This window comes from Nestor notabilis, unplaced genomic scaffold (assembly GCF_000696875.1).
Source record: "Nestor notabilis isolate BGI_N333 unplaced genomic scaffold, ASM69687v1 scaffold35539, whole genome shotgun sequence".
NCBI classification, from domain to species: Eukaryota; Metazoa; Chordata; class Aves; order Psittaciformes; family Psittacidae; genus Nestor; species Nestor notabilis.
In genome coordinates, this window is record NW_009942996.1 from 3184 (window position 1) to 26007 (window position 22824).

A 22824-nucleotide genomic window follows, 5' to 3' on the forward strand; every position below is an offset into this window, starting at 1 on the left:
TCTAAGAAAATCCTGAAGCTGTGTAGGGTGGCTTCCTCTTTAGGCCTGAGTTCAGTAGATCCAGTTGAAAAGAAAGCTGGACTTGGTGTTCCTTTCTTCAAAGGCAGTCTTAGACTGAATTTTTCTAGTAGTTTAACTTGGGCAAGGAACTTTATTTATTTAATTTATATGAAACCCACCAGTGCATAAATCAAAAAAGAAATGCAAATGCCTTAGATGAGTTTGGGAATTAAGATGTTAATGCTAAACCACTCATTCAATTTGTGTTGATTTTTTTTTTTCTTTACTGTATAAGGTAGAGTTAAATTTTTCTCTGAGACCAAAAATCCATATCCAGTTGCTGAAAGGGGAAGTTGAAACAGTGCTGCTAAAACATAAGGAAAAGGCATCTTTCTACAAGCTCTGGCTTTGGGTTTGTGTCTGTCTGCTTTCTTTTCTGCAGCAAAGCTTTCTGCAAGCCAGATTGTCCTTTTTGACTTTACCAGCTGAGAGTGAGTTCGTGGTCTCTGGGGTTCTCCTGCATGAGACCTATTACAATGCTTTGGTGATGGGAGTGTTCAGTGCCTGAAAGGAGAACTAAACCCAGCCATTTTTCAAAAGAAGTTAGGCCGATCCATCTGGCACAATTAGGTCTCCCTTGTCCCAAAATAAACTATGCTGCTATAATCAACTGCTTTCCTGGTCAAATGTTCTGGCAAAACCTTACTTGGAAAAAAGCTGGCATACAACTGTGAGGAAGATGGGAAAACTTGGGATGATTAGTACAAACCCCCGTTATTAATGCCTAATTTTTTTGTATCACTTGAAGTTTGTTGACATTGGTTTGTGATGATTAGTGAGAAGTTTCACCAGAGTATTTGTCTCTTCCTCTCCAGTAAATAAATCTCTTGTTAATACTTTATAAGTGTCTTGGATTATTCAAACTTCTTATATCTGTTCTTTGATTTCTGATTACCAGTTTCTGTGCATCTTTGCTAATATGAGATAGATATCTATCTTATGGACTCCAGCTTGCCAAGCCTGAGGTGTCTGGAGGCTGCACCATCATCTTTTTGTCTTGGGAGCTGCGTTATCCACACTTGTCTGTCTCTTTGGGCGTCATAGTTGCTAGATTTCTGCAGAAGTAAATGGTTGTGTGAAGGAATTAAGTACTGTTTCCATTTCCCCTTTGGAATTAGAGGGGAGAGCAGCTGGGGTAGTTATTGCTGTGGGCATCTTCCTCTGTATGGTTATCTTCTTTCATTCATTTTTCTGATCACTGTTATTTTATGGTCTCTCCTTGTTCCTGGAGTTACTGGTGGTTCGTCAGTGATTCTGGCTTCTTTTCTGTTTTTGGGTGCACTCATAATCAATTTCAGTCAGGTTAAGATGTGGCTGCTGCCAGAAAGCAAAGCTCTGTCTGTTCCTCGTGTCAGCGTTAGTTCCCTGGCATCCACAGAGTGATAAAACTCGTGCATGGATCAGAGAGGTGATCTGGCCAACCACAGAGCTTCATGTGGGGTGCCATGAAGTAGGACGTGTGGCTCAGTGCAGAGGTGAGAAGAGGGACTGCCCCTTCTTGCAGTAACATGGATTTAAGCTGGGTTTTTCCTGATGAGAAATTGCACTCATGTAGCTGCTAGCTTTTTCTGAAGCGCTCTGAGGCAATGCAGTGTGACTTGGCTGTGTTACAGGGGTTTTCTGCACATCCTCAGATAGTTTTCAGCAGATCAACTTGGGAGCTACAGCTGTGAAATCTTTTTAAGGTTTAAAAAATAAAATTAAAAAAAAAATCAAAATATTTTAAAAGTTGAACAGCTTCTGCTTTAAGTCAGACTTAAGGCTTAGCCAGCAACAGAATTTACTTCAGGTTTCCTAAGAAAAGTACATGCTAAAACTCTCACATACTTGGAGGAGTTGTGTTGCAAAGGATCTTGGATTTTGTATCCATGGGAGCTTCAACAAGCTGTCTGCCAACAGCCAGGGCCTTGGCCTGTCTCTGCTCCAGCTGCGTCTTCCTGGTTTTCCTTTCTGCTGGCTGGAGAGCTCATTAGACCATTGAGCTGCTTCAGCATGTGAGCTGGTGGGAAAGCTGAGCCAATGACCAAAGTGGGGAGTGCTCAGGAAGGGCCAGAACACACAGCTGGAGGCAGGTGAGTGAAGGGGACTGTGGCAATCAGTGCTCAAAGTGGCTTAGGCCACTTTGGGTTTGCAGCTTTAGATTCTTCGTAAAGTGTTTAGACAGAACTAGGTTCTTCCTTCCTTCCTTTCATTCTTCCTTCTTATGGAGGAAGGCTGGAAACCCCTGCCTTAATTGTCATACACTACTTCAAAAAATGGTGAAGGGGGAGACTGCATTTTTAGTGTGCTGTCTTTTTTCTGTATGCATTAGAAACATTTAAGTGTATATGTAAGGTCTCTAGATAATGACGAAATAACTGGCTCATTTTTAGGCTCTTTGAACTTCGCTGTTTGCATTTCAGAAAGGGAAATTTTACATATTGCATGCTTGGTAATACCAATATTTTCATGCTGCAGGAGGGTTGATCTCTTGGTAGATTTGTTTATCTGGAGCCATGTTATGCATAGGACAAATAAAAATATGTAGATACATTGTTAGGTTTTAATTGTGGCTTCATAATTAAACTCTTAAAATGAATTTCCCAATCTTGTCTATTTGATTTTTGTAATGCTACAATATTCTGACCTAGAAAATGGTTGGTTTGTTGGTTTTTTTTGGTGTTTTGTTTGGTTTTGTTTTTTTTTTTTTTGTAACCAACATTTCTTAACCAAGCATAAAATAAGACAGTGAACATAGCTAAAATTCTCTCTTCCCTTTTAGGCTGCCATCATGACGGCTGAAGAAACAGTGAATGTTAAAGAAGCTGAAATAATTAAACTAATACTAGATTTTCTGAACTCAAGGAAACTTCATATCAGTATGCTGGCACTTGAGAAAGAAAGTGGGGTCATTAATGGCTTGTTTTCAGATGACATGCTTTTTCTAAGGTAGGACTTCTTTCTCTGGTGCTTAAATACCACATATGTGAAAGCATAGAGAGGGACTGTGATTCAGTGGCAGCGCCATGCTACTAAACAGGAGGTGTTATTCCCTCATCTTACTCTGCTTCTTCCTGTTCCAAATTATTTGGCCCAGCCCTGCATCATATTTCAGCTTTGAAGTTAATGACATGCTGCTTAGAGCCACACAAAGTAATTGACTAGGTGTCATCAACATGAGGTTGACTTAGATTTGTTTGTTTGTTTACTTGTTCAATCATTGTAACTTGATTATTTTCTGGCACAGTAGTGAATTAAAGTGGGAAGGGGTCCGAACAAGTGTCAGTGCAGAGTAAGAGAAAGCACATGAGCAGGAATAGGATGGGAGAGCGAGATCTTTTGGCATCGGTGATCTGTTATTATCTGCTTACCATGTCACATGGAACTGAATGTGTTGTTTATTGACTGCTAAAATAAAATATTTTTACAATACTCTAGTGCTAAGATGTAGAATGAGTGGAGTGGCTTCCAAAGATTTTTCCCCCAAAATATTATCTGCATTTCAAAATAATACCTAGATTTCTCTTAAATATAACAATATGAAGGGGGTCTCTGCTATCGGCAAGGCGTGAGAGTTGGTGCTATTTACCATTTAGGATATTGCCCTTAAAATTATTAAGAGTCACTGTAGATGCATACTAGGGTTTTTTTAGCATAGCTGTTTTCTATTTCATGCCAAAGTACTTAACTTTGTAGAAGCATGAGAAAATAATTTATTCAGCTGTTCTCAAAACACTAAAAAATAAATAATTTTATCATCAAACAAGGTTTTTCATGTAGCTTTTCTTTTGATTAAAATTAGGGATATTGGAATGAAATTAAATAAGAAATCGATTATTAATCCTTTTTGTTTCATTCTGGCTTGGTTGGAGTATACATTTAATGACAAACTCACCCTTTCCTTGTAGATCTGGCCTTTTACAGAGAGCTCTGTGTGCGATACGAGGGTATGAAGAAATTGAACTAATCCGCCTGTACAGTCTAGCCCTGATGGTCTTGGAGTTGGAGCTTTTGCACTGGCATAGTTCCTACCAAGCTGTTACTCTTATGTTATTAGTATGAGAGCTGTGTGTGCCTCACCCCATCCCCTTATAAAATAGGCCCAACAGTATTTATACAATTAAAACTCACTCATTTTCAAGTCTGCTTTCATTCTTCAGGATGTATTCATTGAAGCAATATATTTATTCATACTCTTCTTGTAAGAATGATTTTTTTTTTAATTTTTTTTTTAAGTAAGAATTACAGGTGAAGCAGAACACACAGGATCATTTTGTCATTTCTGATGTGCCTTTAAAAGTAACTAATATTTGTTCTTCCAATATGCAGTTGTTATTACAAAATACTGAGAAAGGATATAGATTTTGCTCTTCTTGTAGTCACATCAGACAGTCATCTTGGCATCTGTGCAAAGCATTAACTTTTCAAAGCTGATTGATCACTTGTGTATTTAAATGAGCTGCTTATTTAGAAAGAAGGGTGTCCTTGTCCAGTAAAATTTATGGAGCAACTTTTTCTTTTAATAGGCAATTGATTCTTGATGGTCAGTGGGATGAGGTTCTTCAATTTATTCAGCCTCTGGAATGTATGGAAAAATTCGACAAGAAAAGGTAAAATAGAATGTATGTCAGAGTTCAATTTTTTTGAGCTGTGGAAAATACATCAATTTTTAAGTGCTGTCTTTGAAAGCAGTAGCTCTAAGATTTTCACCTTAGGTTTGGGTTTTTTTTCTAACCTCTATACAGTTCCTACAGCGTGTGCATGTGTGTGTTAACTGAAACTAGGGAAAGTATGTGCGTAGAATCTGTAACAAGTTTTCATTTGCTGTATACTTTAGGAATATGGTGCATGTTGTACTGGCTTCTTATAGTTGACTGCTCTGTCATTTCTATTGAAAAAATGAGTATGATTGCTATACTTTTTTTCTTATTAGCTTTCTAATATTTTAATATTTCTGAAAGCAATAATTGAAAAAGGCATTTTATATTAATACATAATTTTAGTGATTATGAGTTTGTTAAAATTAGAGATCAGAATTCCTTGTCACTGTAATTTCTGTGCCTAACTCAAAAATTTGCTGTAAAATACCCTGCTTGTCTCTAAAAGAATGTTTAGCTACTGGATCAAGATGTATATATCTTAATTCTGACCTGCAGATTTCGTTACATTATAATGAAGCAGAAGTTTTTGGAAGCCTTATGTGTAAACAATGCGATGTCAGCGGAAGATGAGCCTCAGCATGTAAGAATTATCTCTTGTTTGGAATTTTTATTGTAAGGAAACCTCTTGAGATATTCTGATTAAAGACACGGCGGAAGCTCCCAGACCTGAATACATAAATTTTAGCTGTTAGCAAATGGTTTTATAAACAATGGAAAAAAAATTGGTTTCCTTTGGATATAAGGTTCCCAGCTCTCAAATACAAGAGTTGCTTGAAACTTAGCAGCACATGCTGTGTTTGTGTTCCTGATTCTGAGATGTCCTTTAGGCCATTATGCTAAAGTACAGGGCTCTTTTTTCAGAACTATTCTAAAGTAAGCCTCAGAATGGCAACAAATTTATTGTTACAGTTGGGACCAGGTGAAAAATTCCAATTTGAATTCATCTTAAACTTAATTTCTGTTGCTCTTAGAGAGAAAGGACACAGCTGTTTATTTGGAGGGAACAGATGGGTTCACAAAGGGCTGATTCAGTTAAATGTGCAAGCAGCAGGAGTTGTGAACTTAGGTTTTTCAAGATGGAAAGAGACATCAACTCAAATTGCCAAAGAAGATGTGCAGATTGTGAGAATAGTTTTTTATGTATGTTGGTAATAGATTAATACCATATTTCTGGCACAGAAGTGTTATTAAATAAAAAATAAGAATTCCAATAGTTTTAAGACAATTGATTTAATTTTCCAAACTCAGTTGTGATTGTACTCTGTCCCGTTACACATATGTTGTACTGTGGGGTCTTCTCTTGATGGAGTAGAGAAAGCTGAGCCTGGTTTTGCAGTTGTAAAGGGAAGGTATACTATTCCTCTGATCACTTAATCTGTGTAGTGTTACTAGAGAGAAGCAGAGGGGAGGGGAATTCAGATTTATGTTCTTTGTTTTGAATGTTACCAAATCTGTTGGCTTGTTGTGGATGAAAGGCTGCTGTATTGAGCAGATGCTAAGTAACATGGTTAAGTGAGTTTTATTACTTTTTAAATCTTTGTAACTAAAAATGCCAAGTTCTCTGTACTTAACATGGTTCTTGGCTTTTAGCTATTAACAAGCTTTGTACTAAAGCCCTCTATTAATTTTGCAGGTCTTCTGAGAACTTTTAGACCTTTTTTAATGTTTTTGTTTGAAGAACAGAAAATCTCAATATAAAAGCCAACTCAGTGTTGCTAATCACTGGAAAATAGAGAATTCTAGAAGCCTTTTATAGCTCATGCCAATAGCTTTCCATAGAAATAAAAAATAAAGGGGAGGGGGAAATAAGTCAGTTGGCTTTGAGAATGAAAGTAATTTGTACTATAGTATAATTGAAGGTGTTTAGCACAGATTTCCAATTTCAAGCCTATTGAACCTGCAGTGACATGAAAAAGTTCAGTAGATCTCTAGAAAATGGGACTGGGTGGAAGGTCAAAGAGTCAATGCATCCAGATATTTGGCTGTGTTGTAACATTTGCATCAGCAATTCCAGACTTAGTATGCTGGTTTAATTAAAATATGAACAGTAATAGTAATAAAGGAATGATAATGGAGAAATTCTGTTACAGCTTCTTCTGCAACTGTTGTTGTAGAAACGTGTACTACAAACTACTCTGTTAATGTTAATATTTCCATAGCTGGAATTTACAATGCGAGAAGCTGTACAGTGCCTACATGCATTGGAAGAATATTGTCCCTCTAAGGAAGACTACAGTAAACTGTGCTTGCTACTGACCCTGCCTCGCTTGACCAACCACGCAGAATTCAAGGACTGGAATCCCAGCACGGCACGGGTTCACTGCTTTGAAGAAGCCTGCGTCATGGTGGCAGAGTTTATTCATGCTGATAGGAAACTGAGTGAGGCTGGTTTCAAAGCAAGTAACAATCGTTTATTTCAGCTCGTAATGAAGGGATTGCTTTATGAATGTTGTGTGGAATTCTGTCAGAGTAAAGCGACAGGAGAAGAAATCACAGAAAGTGAAGTGTTGCTGGGCATTGATCTCCTGTGTGGTAATGGGTGTGATGACTTGGACCTTAGCTTATTATCATGGCTGCAGAATCTGCCAGCAACTGTTTTTTCTTGTGCTTTTGAACAAAAGATGCTTAATATTCATGTTGATAAACTCCTTAAGCCTACAAAAGCTGCCTATGCTGATCTTTTGACACCTCTTATCAGCAAACTTTCTCCTTATCCATCATCCCCAATGAGACGGCCTCAGTCAGCAGATGCTTACATGACCCGCTCCTTAAACCCTGCCTTAGATGGGCTGTCTTGTGGACTAACAAGTCACGATAAGCGAGTCACAGACCTTGGGACCAAAACTTCTCCAATGTCACACTCCTTTGCTAATTTCCACTACCCAGGAGTACAGAATCTCAGCCGAAGTCTCATGCTTGAGAATACAGAGTGTCACAGCATTTTTGAGGAGTCACCTGAGCGGTAAGCACAACTGAAGCTGTGTTTTTACCTTGACTTATGTTGTATTTTGTATTTGTGGGTTCTTGCCTTCACTGTAGCTTTGAACATAATTCTAACATTGAAATGTAATTGGATTGTTTAAATCCTGTTGTAATTAAAACTGTGCATATGAGGAGTTTTCTTCCTTATGCTTTTATGATCAAAGTAGATTTCCATATTTGATCTTGAGCCTTATGGATTCAATCTGGACTTTCTTAAAGTTGAAATCCTAGTGCAGAGCGCAGATATGCTTGGATTATGTAACAGAGCCTAGCTAAGATTTGTGTTCAGTATTACTGAAGTCTTTCATTACACATAAATCAAGGGAAACAATGGAATAGCTGTACCTTCATCTTCTTTAAAAAACCTCACGTGCCTCTAAATTTTGGTCCTGACAGTCTCAATGATTAAGTATACTTCGAAATTTACAGATGGAAATAGTCCCAATGAAGTCAGTGGAAATGACTATGTGCAGTCTTCGTAGAGTTCCTACATCGCTTAAATTGTTACAATAGTAGTCCAGCTTAAATATTTACTTACCATTTTCCAAACCAAATCTGAATACAGCGTCTGAATATATTCTGGTATTATACTTGGCTTGGAAATAGTTGGGTTATGATAGCGTTGAATGCTATTAATCACCTCTTCAAATGTGATGTAGACTACAAAACTGACTTCTCTCCTTAAGAACTAAAGTCTGTATCAAAATTTTATGCTTTTTACCCTCCAAGAGGAAAGTCGTGGTAACTAGGAGACATGGTACTTGACAATTAAGAGCTTATCATCATGGTTTTGCTTGGCCTTTGTGTTGTGTTACGTCCCTTTCTAAATGTATGTCTCTAGAAAGTAAATCTGACAGATTTTTTTGGCTCTGAGAGAGCCAGATGGGTAACTAGCACTGCTCTTGGGTGCGCTGGCCAGCAGAGGATGTCGTAGTGTTCAATTCTGGCTGCAGTTGGTGAAATAGTCTATTATGTAATCGTATTAGTTTTGCTTTAAAGTAGTAATCTGTATCTTGTGTTAAGGTGAAGAGCAGCTGTAACTAAACTCAATAAAAAGGAAACAAACAACATCGTACTGATGTCGGTTCACCAATGATAATGGAAATTTTTAATTTGTTTCCCTTTTCCGTATTAGAATAATTCTGCACAGAGTTATCTTGGCAAAATAAAGTGGTAAATTGCTGCAGCTCTTCTTTGTGTAAGTGTTTTCATGTGATGTTAAGTGAAGCTTGTAGTTCTTAATACATTTTTTTATTAATCTTCTCTTGAAGATTAGAATTAGGTTAAGAGGTCAGACCCATGGTTTTCAAGAATGCATGACGTTTTTCAGAAGAAAATCCAATTTCGGTTTAAGTGTCCAGCTTAAATGGCAACATTTGCAAGGGTGGATGCTGGGAAGCTGAGCAATATGTGAATCTGGCCCTTGCTTCCTCATGCATGTGGTATTTCTTTTATAAGTTGTATTCAGCAAGTAATTACTTGTCTTTTACTCAGCTTAGTTACTTTTGTTTATACAGAGATACCCAGAAAGTTTAAAATAAATTCTTAAAGAGCTTTGCTCTTTAAGTCAGTAAAGAAGACTTTTAAGTTGACAAAACTGAAGATGGGAATCCAAGAATTACAATGTGTTCTCTACACTTACTGATTGTTAGTAACAAGCAGAAGTACGTGTATAAAGAGAGCATAGCAAAACTTATATAAACATTTTCCTCTGTAGCACTTTGAGGAATGTTCAAGATGATGGAGGTCAGTTTAGACTCTCCATTTAGACGGAGGTTAAATTTAGATGGATAGTGGTAATTGAGCTCTTACTTTATAGAAGCACTAGTCACATAGCATATACTCCGTGCATGTAATTGTTTGACAATAGAGGATCCTGAATAAATTGTTAATTACAGGGTATATAATTCAAGTGTAAGGATAGAAAACATGGAATTTGGATACCCCATGGTGGTACAGCTTTTTGGAAAATGTGGGAACAAAGCACACTGGCTGGCTGTGATTTTTGTTTGTTAGGTGTTTATTTTGTTTGGTGCAATCCGTTGCTTAGGGAAAAAATGCTTCTTGCAGTGTCTTATGTATCTTCTGGTTTATGTGTGTTAGTTGGGGTTTACTCAGAATGTTACCTTTCTCTACTTACCAGGGGATTTTCTACTCTTACTTTTTTCTCAATTAAGCTTTTCCTCTTTTCCATGTTGCTGCAATAAGCGATACTCCCGTGGAGCAACAGCATCCCATCGGCAGTGAGACTTCGTGCCAGAGTTCAGTTCCAGAAAATGAACCACTTAATGGAGCACAGAGTCAGGGATCAGCCAAACAAGAGAAAAATGAGGTAGTGGTTGTTTGTTTAAAGATAATGAGGCACTTTGAGCTGGGTTCTGATCACTTCATAATAATTTGCCTTTGTGTTGAGAACTTCATGCGTGACAATGGATTGCTTTGAATACTGTTTTTACTACAGTAGAAAAGCCATAGGAATCTACTCTTTTATGTATAAATTTCTGCCATCAGTTGAGCCTAATGCAAGCTTGCAATGTTATATTAAACAATGCTTAAGAATCCTCTCAGTGTTTTAGTGAGGAGTTTGGCATGTAGCCTACAATTTTTGGTGTTAACACCAAGTTCCGTAAGTCCTCTTACATAATTTTTCTGTCTGGGACACAGAGAAATTACATTTAGTAGGGAATTATCCAGTTCTATCTTTGCTACTCAAAATCCAATAGCATAACCTTGTTTTGGATTCATGTTTGAAGGCTTGTGCCTTGACTATCCTTTTTTTTGTCTTTTTTTTTTTTTTTTTTCTCCTTAACAGCAATATGGGGAAAGTGAAATAACAGTTCAGTAGGATAAAGTTTCCTGTCTTTTTCCACAGTTTTAAATATCTGTCCCTTGATTCAGGAATGATGAATAACATCGAGTACACAGTCTGTTTTGTTTGCAGACTCCAGTTTGATTTTCTTAAGTAGACTTTGTCTTTGCTTTTGACACCTAAGTGGTACTGAAAACCAGTCTGGTCTTGACAGGGCTATATTCTTGTAGACTCCAGATACTTAAGTGAGGCAATGGGGCCTACTGGAGGATTAGCAAATTCCTCCAAACTTGAGGACTTCACTTCCCTCAACGACTCTGCTGAGCAGCTTCTCTGCTGCAGCAGTGTTGCCTGTGCACACTGGGAATAAGTGGAGGGAGGAGGTTGCTTAGCTAGACATGTAGCAGAGCAGGCTTCAAGAGGCAAAAATCCAGATGCAGAATTTGTAGGACAGAATGAAGACAGGAGATGCTGTGCTGTAGGTGAAGATGTTGGCCAGACTCTTCACGCAAGTAGAAAAGAAAATAGTACCCATCCAATTTCACCTTGTTTTGTTTTCCACATTGTAGTGGTATATATGTGTACTGTGCAAGTAAGAAATTAATTTGTATTTCTTTAATAGCTTTATTTTTGCACTGTTCTTGGAGGGCTTGAGTTAGAAGCCAGAGTTTACAGAACAGAACATCTAGGCAACATACCTTAAGTTCAGGTGCTAGTTTGGGTAATAATGACACAGAATCTAAAGGATCAAAGGATTGAATTCAATTGCAACAAACATGTATTGGTCATGGAAAGAGTAGAGACAAAGAATATACCTGTTGCTTAGAAGGAGTATAACCCAGTGACTGGGGAACAGTTCACGTATTTGAAATACAGAGAATGAATGCTTTCTAGACTTCTGGAGATAAGGGCTGAGTTTGTAAATTGCAAGTGTCCATCTTGGGAAACAGAAAATGATGAACATTTTACAAATGTAACAGGTCCAGGAAATCTGATATAAACCAAAACCAGTGTGTCAGAAAACACAGAATCATCATGCAAGTGTTTTTATTTACAAGCAATGCAAAGGCTCATAGTTACAAAGAAAGATCTTCTGCATGAATTGATTGAACTAATGCAAAGTTACCAGGATGTCTTTAGACAACTTAAAATCACTAGATGACAAAGATGTTTTGGGAAAAAAACCCAAACCACCAAGGTTTTTCTTTGACTACTTTTTTCCTCCTGGTTGGTGAATATGCAGTTTGGCTGGGTTTTTTATAAAATGTATCTTACTCTAGTGTTGATATTTTGGCCTTGGACTAAAGTGATTTTGGTTTCCTGTAGGGTGCTTCTGTTCATTTTTAACTTGTTCTCAACCATTTTATGATGGCAGTGTTTGGAAGTAGTGGCACAGAGAAAGCGAGGATTGGGGAATGCAGAGGGCAGTGAGTTCTGGGGAGGTGGCAGTGTGGGAAGCTAAAGATAATACATAAGAGGAAAGAGGCTATGAGAAAAAAGCTCAGGTATTTGTGTTTGGTCCAAAAAGTAAGGATTTTTAAAATTAGAAAAAGGCACCAACTTCAAAAGTAAGATGCAACACCTGGATAGTGCACTTCAAGGTTGGCTACTGGGAGAGATAAATCGGCTCTGCAGACTGATGGCAGTGAGGTGTCAGTGTGGCAGAAAAGACTAAATTTGTAGTGAAAATACAACCTGGAGTTTGCAATGTAGCTTACACTGTTTTCTCATTTTTATTTTCAGTTTCCAGTCACCTGTTTGTTTTGATCTTAAGTGGTACTTAAGTCTTGTAGGGAAGAGGAGTCTCCTCCTGAATTATGGCAGAACTAATTCAACAGTGAATATAGCACAGGCTGGCAGTGATTTCCCTTTTTAATATGTAAAATGTGTCTGATTTTAAGGAAGAATGAAAGCGTTGCTCCTCAGAGGAGAATCTGCTGGGCCTTTTGATGCCTATATTGAAATAATGAACCAGAAAGTGAGTATTTGGGTTAAACTCTGCAATTAACTATTTCATTTTCATCAGTAATTCTCATTTCTCTTTAGCTTCGTGATTCAACAGAGCAATTTCAGGAATACTACAGACAAAGACTACGTTACCAGCAGCATTTAGAACAGAAAGAGCAGCAACGACAGTTGTACCAGCAAATGTTGTTGGAAGGAGGTGTAAATCAAGAAGATGGAGCTGACCAGCAACAGAACCTTACTGAACAGTTTCTTAACAGGTTGGAGGGTTTTGTTGATTCTCCCTCCATCCACTCCTGTCCCTCCTCAGGTTCTCATAATAACCTGTGATCTTTATTTTTCATGTCATTTGTTATTAGGTCTATCCAGAAACTAGGAGAATTAAATATAGGTATGGAAAATCTTGGAAATGATGTACAAACACTTAGCCAGCAATGTAATGGGAGCAAAGGGAATGCATCTACCCATCCAGCAACTAACTTTGCAACACCATCTTCAGATGGTAGTCCGAGGACAACTGGTAGCCAAAATGTTAGTACAAGCACTCCTCGGAAGTGTGGCTCAGCTAACCAGATACCCTTTCCTGAAGAATCACCTGTGCAGGGGAGTCAAACGTAAGTTATATGAGACTGTTGAGGACTAGGAATACCATGTGGGAGTAGCTGTCAGGATTTGGTTTTAGTTATCAAATGCATTTGTCATTGAATAGGGGGATTAGTTTGTGATCAGAGTTTACAATTTTTTTTTTATAGGGTTTATAAATTATACTGGTTTTGACAGAACACATGAGAAATAGTGGGGTTTTTGTTATGGTTTACATTTCATGCTAATTTTTTATTTCAGACTTTTTATTCCATCTTATACATGCAGTTCTTGTCATTTAGTGTTCTACTGAGTTTCTGGAAGCTTTTTTATGAAGTACAAGCTAGATGGAGAGAGAGAGAGAGGCAGGGCAGAGTGGGAACTGGATTTTTTTTTTCTGTTAACTAAAGGTAGTGCTGACCTGAAAGCAACAACCAGTTTTTCCACTTGCCTGTATGTGTGTATGTATGTCGTGGAATGAAAACAAGTATTTTAAACTTGCATTCACTGTTCAATGCCCAGAGCTGCTGCTAAAAGGGCAACCCCTTGTAAAAGTAATAGTTTAATGATAAAGAATAAGACGCGCATGACCCATGTCCACATAAATTAGTTGTGAGGATGACTGAAACCATAATTTAGTCCAAAAAATACTTATAAACAAAACTGTCTGTGCTCTTGGTTTGGGCTTGGGGTTTTTTCCTGTCTTGTGAATTTAAACTCTCCACCAAATCAAAACAGTGCATCAGAACATGCTGCCACTCAGCCGCATTTGGAAGACTCTTCAGGGAATTTAACAAGGACAAGAGGAGATGAGGTGAGCTTTCTTCTTGTACTTCACAATTTGTGTTTTCACAAGATTCTGTATTAAGGCCTGAGCATGTGACATCCTTTCACTGTTAATAGATATTTAGAATGAGTTTTGGTTGATGCAGAACCTGCAGAACCTACAGAACCACAGAACATTGATAAGGGACATCTAGAGACGGAGTCCAAACCCACTGCTCAAAGACGTGTCAATGAGAGCAGGTTGCTTGGGGCTGCATCCAGTTGGGTTTTGAGTATCTCCAAAGATAGAGACTCCATAACCTCTGCGGACAACCTGTTCCTGTGTCTCATCACCCTCACAGGGGTTTTTAAACAAAAAAAAAGTTTAAATGAAACTTTCTATGTTTCAGTTTGTGTCCGTTGCCTCTTGTCCTTTCACTGCGTGAAAGAGTTTCACTCCTTTCTTTACTCCTTCTGTTGGGTACTTACATACACTGATGAGATTTACACACTCCCCCCCACTGAAAAGCCCTTCTGATCTCAAAGCCAAACAGTCCCAGCTCTCTCAGCTTCTCCTGGTACAATAGAGGTTCCAGTGGATGTCTTTTGCATCCATTGTTTTATGTTTTGAAACTTTGATTGCTGGACTGCAGTCGGTATGGTCCACCATTAGAGAAATAACTTTGCCATAAATACAACCCAAAGTTTCTGCATCAGATTAAAAAAAACCCAGATTTATAAAGGTGGTGATGAAGTTGCCAGAAGAATGATCTGATAGCTTTATATTATCTACCGGGTGAAAAGCAGATTCTTATGTTCAGTATTACATTTGTTTTATAAACTGTGTTTATGACTTGGACTGTTTTGAGTAAAAATGCGGCTTTGTTCGCCTCGCAAATTTCACACAGATCAAACATGTTTACACAGAAATAAACTGTAATATTATGTGTCCAAGATAAGCTGTTCATAAGAATAAAAGCTGTTGGAAGCCTGGAGGACAATGAGAAATGTTAATCTAATGTTAGTGAGCTGAATTTAAGTATGCTATTCCTTGACCTGGAGTAGACAATTGTGTTTAGGCTGGTGCTGCTAATTTGGTACAACGGATTTACATTAATCTGCAAAACAGTTGCATCCACTTCTTAATGTCCAGTTTTACGATGAAGAACCTAATTTGACTTACCATTCTACACAGGATGACAAATCAAAAAAGCAGTTCATTTGCATTAATACTCTAGAAGACACACAAGCTGTCAGAGCTGTAGCCTTTCATCCCAGTGGGAGTTTATATGCTGTTGGCTCCAACTCTAAAACTTTGAGAGTTTGTGCCTATCCAGAAGTAATTGACCCAAGGTAAGAAATCGTGTATAATCATTTCTTTTTCTGTAGCACAGCACCTCTTTCTCCTGTAGCCACTGATACCTGTACATTTCATACCTTTATTTTGATGTTGTAATAGTGCAGTGCTCTCCTTAGAAACATGAACTGCCAAACAAAAACAAGATCTGCTTGAGAATTTGGGTACTCATAGACTACGGTTTTGGTCTATTACTGGCAAGATGCCAGCACACCACCACACCTCTCCTTATAAAAGTGGTGTCTTTGTCTCAGCATGTAGACTTTGCTGTATTCACTGTGGTGCCTTCTGATTTTGACATTGCAGCTGTAAAAGTGAGAGAAAGCGTGTGTCAGTTCTCAAGCCAGCACAAGTTGGGCTTTGGGAGATACAGTTTCTGGCAGGAGGACAGCCTTAACAGGGAAAGCAGCATCTTCTTCAGCTTCTAAAGTAACATTTGCCAGAGCATGTCTGTTGGCTTGTTGTTACTATAAACATTGTTGTCCTGATACTTAGGTTCCTTGACAGGAAGAGCACTATTTGTGCTTTACTGTGTGCCTGGACTTTGCTGGTTTATTTTCATTCATTTTTTTTAACTGGGGAGAGGAAGGGATTTTTCTTTTCATCTGGAAATAAATATTTCCATCTCCACTTTGTCTGTGTTCCATCTAGATTATTTTCTTGGAGTAGGGGAGAAATGTAGGCATCTAAAACCTTACAATTTTAGGAGGAGCTACAAACATGCACAGTGACTTTATCAGAGGCAGCTTCCCAGTTTAGGACTCATGTTTAGGCTTCCAAAGGGTTCAAACAGTAAGCTGATGTTGGTTTGGTTTTGGTTTTTTTTTTCCTTTTTCTCCTTAAGTACCATCAGTAAGGTGGTTTTTCAAGTTTAATTGAAAATTATGTTTTGGCATTACATGAAAAAACCCAGTTTGACTTCTCTGATAGCTGACTTGCTGGGCTTGAAAAGCAGGCAGCCTCATCTTGATTGGTAAACAGTGCAAAACTCTTTGAAGTAGAATGGATGCTCCTGTATTGACCATGGTCTGCTTTCACACAGCTTGTTACTCTAACTGTTGGGGAAGGTTAAATTGATTCTGCAGCCTTAGTCTCTAGTTTTACAGTGCATGACCTGATGTGACAAGTGACATACTGCATCTGGATATGAAAGGAGTACTGAGATTTCCTTAATTCTGAACTTGTACTTCTTAGTGGTTTGGTTTTTTTTCCCTTATGCTTACAGTTTGCCAAAAACATTTCATCATGGGATTTACAAGTCAGCAGACAGATTACATTATCTTAAAGATACTCTAATCCTTGGAACAACCCAAGTCTAGACATGGATTCAGGATTCTTCATGTTTTTCAAAAAGCTGTAATTGTGTAGACTGTCTGGTAAATAGTTGTTTAATTGTACATCCAAGTTTTGTTGGGACTACTTAAAGCTGTCTTAAGTTGTCCTTCAAACTACTGTGTGATTCAGGACCAGTTGGTTTGGGTGGGGTTTCTGTGTTTTTCTCTATAAAGGTACAACAGGAGTGTGCTTTTGCCCACAGGTTTGAGATTAAGCACTGACAGATAAACACTATAGTTCTGCAGTTGGTGCTTCAATAATCACATGGCAGCATGTGGCCTGTGTGCTAGGCACGTGCTCCCATGTCCTGACAAAGGCAGTGATTCTCAGTTGCTGCCTCTACCTCTTAAATGTAGTGAATCCAGATTGTGAGTGCCATGGAAGGCATTAGGCCATTTAGGAAGCTCTGTAGTGTGTGCTGAATGGTGGTCCTGATGTAGAAAATCTGTCATGGATTTTCTCTTTGGCAACAAATAAAATTAACTTCCAGGTAGATTTATTTTTATATTCTTCACTAAAGCCATGTTTCTCTCAAAAGTTTTCAAACAGGCTTAGGTGAGTGTCTTGTGTTTTGTCTCTCTGCCTCTTGTGTTCAAGTATTTACAGCAGGTTTCTGAATTTTTCAGTAGCAGTTGAATTTGTTGAATTTCTGTTGATGTTACTGGAGTGACTGTTGGTGAAGTTGGATACAGCAGTACTGTGTCTTAACCACTTGACTACATCCTGCTAGGGGAACAGAGAAATAACATTGTGGGAAGTTAATCAGTTGAAACAGAGGAAATACGTATCAGTGGGAATGTTCCTTTTATTTTAGCTATGTGTAAAGCTGATCTGGTTTCAGAAAGAAGAATGTAGGTTATGTTTAGATGCTGTGAAGATTCCTGCATTAACATACACTTGTGATGTGGGTTCCTTGCACAGACTGCTCTGTTAGATTTTTTTAGTGGATGGGTGAAGCTTTGAGAGTCATATTATTGGACAAGTAATACTGAATGCACAGCTCAATGATGGACATGTATGAGCTCGTTCCTTGACTGTACAGGTTTTTGTTATTTCATGGTCAAAGAAGAGACAGTGCTTGACTTAGGGCAGCATTATTCGATGTCCTCCCAGATACAGTTAACACAGAAGCAGTTTTCTTGATCCTTTAACTGCTCTATGTGCTTGATGAGTCTTACTCATTCTGTCAGCGAGGATGGCATCAACAACAGCTTTTTGGATAAAACAGCAGGCCTCAATTCTGATTGCTACAGTACTACTATGCACAACACAGCCCCAAACACAAGTATATGGAGCCCATAATAATTATGCTGTCATACCAAACACAATCCCCAGTTAGTGATCATCAAGTCTGGTGGGTGGGAAATGGGAAAAGAAACACCTTCCCGTACACACACAGCGGTTACAAAGGCTTCTGCTTTCTTCTTTCAAGAGTTTGGATTTTCCAGTCTGCATCCTGATGGTTTAGTCCCAAACCCAAACCATAGGAGCTGCACAGGGTACTACATAGACAGTGCATGCCTTACGAGCTTTCTTGGCCTACTGTTGCTTAATGGAACTCAAGCATGTTCAAAGGTGGCCACAGGATCAAGATTGAAGTATGGAGGATGTAAAGAAAAATGCCATCAGTTTAGGACTCAGGAGATAAAGTTTCATTGTATGTAGCTAATAATTGCTATATTTTATCTGTATCACCCTTTAATAGATGAAGGGACTGTGTAAGTTCTTTTGCATGTCCAATCACAAATAGAGTGGGAACATGAGGAAAAACTGAGAAAATGGGATGGAGAAGGTTCTTTTGTTTTGTCTTAGATCACATGTATGTTTCAATGCAAACAATCAAATGTATTTCATGTTACTCAAAAATAGTATTTTTATTTTAGCATACATTCTTTTCCTTATGAATAAAAGGCAATTATATTTTTTTCTAGTGCTTATAACACTCCTAAACAACCTGTAGTGCGCTTCAAAAGGAACAAGCATCATAAAGGATCAATCTACTGTGTAGCCTGGAGTCCCTGTGGACAGCTGTTAGCTACTGGTTCTAATGATAAATATGTGAAAGTACTGCCTTTCAATGCAGAAACCTGCAATGCAACAGGTAATGTGTGTGTGTCTATGAAAAAATTAATCTAAATTTTTTGTGCAGTGGTTGGGAAAGCTTTTCAAGTTACATTGATTATGTAGTTAATAGGGTTTTTAGCTTAGTCTGTTTTCCTTCTCACCATCACTGTAGCCTCTTTCACCATCACTGTAGTCTGTCCAGCAAAGAACCACTATATGGTTGGGGATCGTATTTTGGATTTTGTTCAGTCGGGGTTCTTGGATTTTGGTTTTGTTTCACAAGTCTCTCTGGTGTGATGCTGCGTTCTGGTAGATTCTGCCCCCCCAGGTATGATAAAACCACTGAGTGTTCTTACCCAGCTCTAGATCTTGATTGTTAGTAGGAATTTATTTTGAATTCCCCTTTTTCTTGCCTAGTTCTGTCTTCTCCCCCATCTTAAAAGTCTAAGGCTTCTCTCCCAGCAAATGCTGTTTTCTGTGCCCAACCCTCCTAATCAACATGCTGAATATGGCTCTTTTCTGTTTTGAATTCAGGCTATCTTGTCCTGTGGGGTTCAGTGTTCTCCAGGATCCTTCCCTCCTGGCAGAGAAAGCCTTTTTTTGTTTGTTTTTTTTAGTTTACCATAGCTTACAGACAGAAAGAAACGTGCTCTGTAAACCTTGGCTGGAACTGGCTGTGGCAGTGGCCTCTGCACAGTTCACAGGGCTTTAAAAACTGCAGGAAGCTCAAGCAACGCTCAGAAATAAGATTCTTAAAGATGTTACTTGAGCTCTAGTAACTGAAATGGTGTGTTGCATGGAGAGTGCACAACAATGTGGTTACTTGGTAGCATACTCACCCCGGCCTAAAATATTCTGCGTTACCACTGTAGCTACTTTAAAGATTGCAGCACCAACAGTGGTGAACATGTTGATCCTTGCTTTTCAAATGATTTTAGGACCAGATTTGGAGTTCAGCATGCACGATGGAACGATCAGAGACCTGGCTTTTATGGAAGGCCCAGAAAGCGGTGGTGCTATTTTAATAAGTGCTGGAGCAGGGGACTGTAATATTTACACAACAGACTGTCAGCGAGGACAGGGCCTGCACGCTCTGAGTGGCCACACTGGTATGTATGCTGTCACCTCGCCTGAGCGCTCGTGAAGTCAGTCTGTAGTACAGTCGAATGAAGTTTTTAGGGGGGGGGGGGGGGAGATTTATGTCCTTGTATTTTTCCTTCTGGCAAGATTTTTTTTTTTTTTTTTCCTCTCCAGATGGCTCTTAAAGTATTTTGAGGGGATGTGGGGAGTGTTTGGTTTTGGATACGTTGGCTGTTAATTTAATGGAGGGAGCACATGCTTCATTCCAGAGAAGATGCAGAGCTGGGCATTGCCTTACGCTGTTGGCATTTTAAGTCGTGCAACAGGCAGGTTTCCCACAGGACTGTTAAATCTCTGAATGCAAATATATAATCAGAACTGTAATATTTCGTTGTTTGATTAATGAGATTTGAGTCAATAAAGAAGTTCTTGTTCACAGGTCATATTTTAGCACTTTATACGTGGAGTGGCTGGATGATTGCATCTGGATCCCAAGACAAGACTGTAAGATTCTGGGATCTGAGAGTGCCAAGCTGTGTTCGTGTCGTGGGAACAACGTTTCATGGAACAGGTGAGACTTTGCTATCCTATTCCTGATTGTTCTTGTATAAAAATGTAATTAAAGATGTCTAAATAGAATAGAGTGAATGGAAGGTTTTTTTCATCACAGAATGGAGACTTGGCTTTAGAAGACAGATGTTGTGAGGATATATTTAACTCTGTGTTTTGCTGGGGATTTTTTCTTTTAAGTAACATTTCCTTTCAGAAGTTGGCTGGTTTTTTTGTCTTGTGACTCAAACAGCCACTTCCAAGTGAATTAAAATAGGGCACGAGAGAACTGTTTTGGAATCGAAGGCAAGGGTGGGAAGGAAAGCAGCCGTTTTTGCAAGTTCACTCTGCTTACTCATACTCTATGGAAATCTGCAAACAGATTATTAAGAACCACTTGGGTTCAGGTTTGTTTCTTGAAACCAGGGGCTGGGGGAATTCCTGGCATTATTCTGCATTATTTCCTAAAGAGTGAAAAACTGTTTCTGATGAAACAGTTACTTTTTCTCATACAGCTTTGAGAGTGGCTTTGCTGCCTTCCAGTGTGACCTGTGGCTTCCAATTTTTAAGTGCTAGAAGATAATAAATTTTCTTATTTTAAAGCAGCAGTAGCCAGGTGTGTTCACCCTGAGGTTAAGGCCAGCGTTTGGTATTCTTACACTATGTATACTCAACAAAAGAAAGGGCTGTTTGCACACCTCTGTACAACGTGTGTGCTGTTTGGGGGTTTTCTCCTACAGGCAGTGCCGTAGCCTCAGTAGCTGTTGATCCCAGTGGCCGTCTCCTGGCGACGGGCCAGGAGGACTCCAGCTGCATGCTCTATGACATTCGTGGGGGCCGGATGGTGCAGAGCTACCACCCGCACACCAGCGACATTCGCTCCGTTCGCTTCTCCCCGGGGGCTCACTACCTGCTCACAGGGTCGTATGACATGAAAATAAAGGTGACAGACTTGCAAGGTAATGTACTGCGAGGAATACTGGGGTAGTTTTTGGTGGGTTTAATGTTGAAGTTGTAGGAGAACTGGGATCAAAGATCAGGTTTTTGGTAAAAAGGGGAAAAAATTGAGCTTTGAAGGGTTTGAAACATATATAAATGTGATTGTGTCCATTGGCATTTGGCTGGTTGTGTTGCTAAGAATGTAGCCTATGAACTAAAGCTTGTTTTGGGGAGGGGGTTTGATTATCAGAACAGAACTAATAGCTGCCGATGCCTGATGAGGTGGCCATTGCTTGGCAGCAGTCATAAAATGGACTCTTCTAAAACAGAAAACCAGTGTAATAATAACGCTTATTTTTTGGGGGAAGAGTTAGGGGATGTCGGGTACATCTTATCAACTTGATTTTCTTGGACTATTAAAATACAATCGCAGTGTGTAAAAACTGAATTCCTGTCAAGCTGTAGTGTCCAGTAATGCCTAAAAACTGAGACACCGGGGCCTTGTGATACGCTCTGTGAGTGGGTGAGAGAGAGGGGTCAAAGTATGCTTCATAAGGTGAAATATATACGTAAGCATTAGTAACCAGATGGGGGGGAAGCAGAAAACAAAAATGAGGGTGGAACACAACAAGAAAGAGCTGGGGTGTAAATTCATGACATGACTAATGATGGATGTTCCTCTGCCGCAGGGGACCTCACGAAGCAGCTTCCTCTGATGGTGGTAGGAGAGCACAAGGACAAAGTTATTCAGTGCAGGTGGCATACACAAGATCTTTCCTTCTTGTCATCTTCTGCAGACAGAACTGTAACCCTTTGGACCTACAATGGCTAGAGTGCAAAGGCAACCTATGCAGCTAAAGCACAGAGACCTGAGACTACAGAACTGTAAAAACCAAGTAATAATAATTAGGCATTGGGAGAGCAGCAGTTGAGCTGGAGAGTGTCCTACCAAGAGGAGGGGTGCTTGTCACAGATTTTTCTGGTTTCTAGGAGGTCTTGGTGTTTTTCGTATATTCTTTTGCAGTGCTTTCAGTCTTCCATGTGAACTCATGCTGCTGTGACCTATTGTAGTCTTGTTGCCAAAGTCTATGAGGAGAACTCTTCTGTTGTCAATGTGCACTCTAACCTGAATGATGTGTTTACAGTTTGGTATTAATTGCATTCCTTGGTCTTTGCCTCGATGAGAGTTTTATATAGAAACTGAAGTTGGACAACACTTAAGTCTGTATGTAACTAGTTCCACACACACACACATAAAACATGAATTACTACCACTGTTTTTTCAGATTTATTATATTCAGCACTTCTCAACAAGATGTCAAACTTTGTAACATCTCCACAACTTCAACTTTTTTAGTACTGAATTCTGAACTTTAAAGGTGACTAGGCAGTAACTGCATCTTGATGATGGTCCGGTTATATAGTGTGGGGGTTTACTTTCTTTTCATCTAGAGTGGGGGAAATGTTGCTGTTTTTTACTACATGACATTGTTCTGAACAAGCTGACATGTTGGAAAAAGTAAAATATTGATTTTCTTCTTTTGCTGTTTGTTTCTTTAGAAACATATATTTTACTTTTTGAATGCAACAGAATACCTCTGTGTATAATGTACTGTAGAAAAGAGTGGATTGGCAGCAGCTGTCACAGTGAGCTTAATGGCTATCAGTTTTTCAAGTAAAAGGGATACCATTAATGC

At 38.9% G+C, this 22824-nt stretch overlaps 1 protein-coding gene across 2 annotated transcripts; it reads left to right on the plus strand.

The window, feature by feature from the left end:
* The first annotated feature begins 2830 nt into the window (after positions 1-2830).
* On the plus strand, positions 2831-22306 carry WDR47 (WD repeat domain 47). 2 transcript variants are annotated; one of them, XM_010021660.1, is made up of 15 exons: positions 2831-2988; positions 4566-4649; positions 5196-5296; positions 6045-6049; positions 6860-7662; positions 9891-10014; positions 12538-12716; positions 12816-13070; positions 13777-13852; positions 14999-15156; positions 18427-18596; positions 19498-19668; positions 20079-20210; positions 20929-21147; positions 21817-22306. In XM_010021660.1, exons 1-15 carry the CDS (start codon positions 2831-2833, stop codon positions 21957-21959), a joined length of 2778 nt encoding a protein of 925 aa, XP_010019962.1. In that variant the 3' UTR covers positions 21960-22306. The 2 variants fall into 2 exon arrangements, with proteins under 2 accessions (XP_010019962.1, XP_010019964.1); XM_010021662.1 differs by lacking the exon at positions 6045-6049 and having other exon boundaries at positions 5196-5280.
* Positions 22307-22824: the final 518 nt, after the last annotated feature.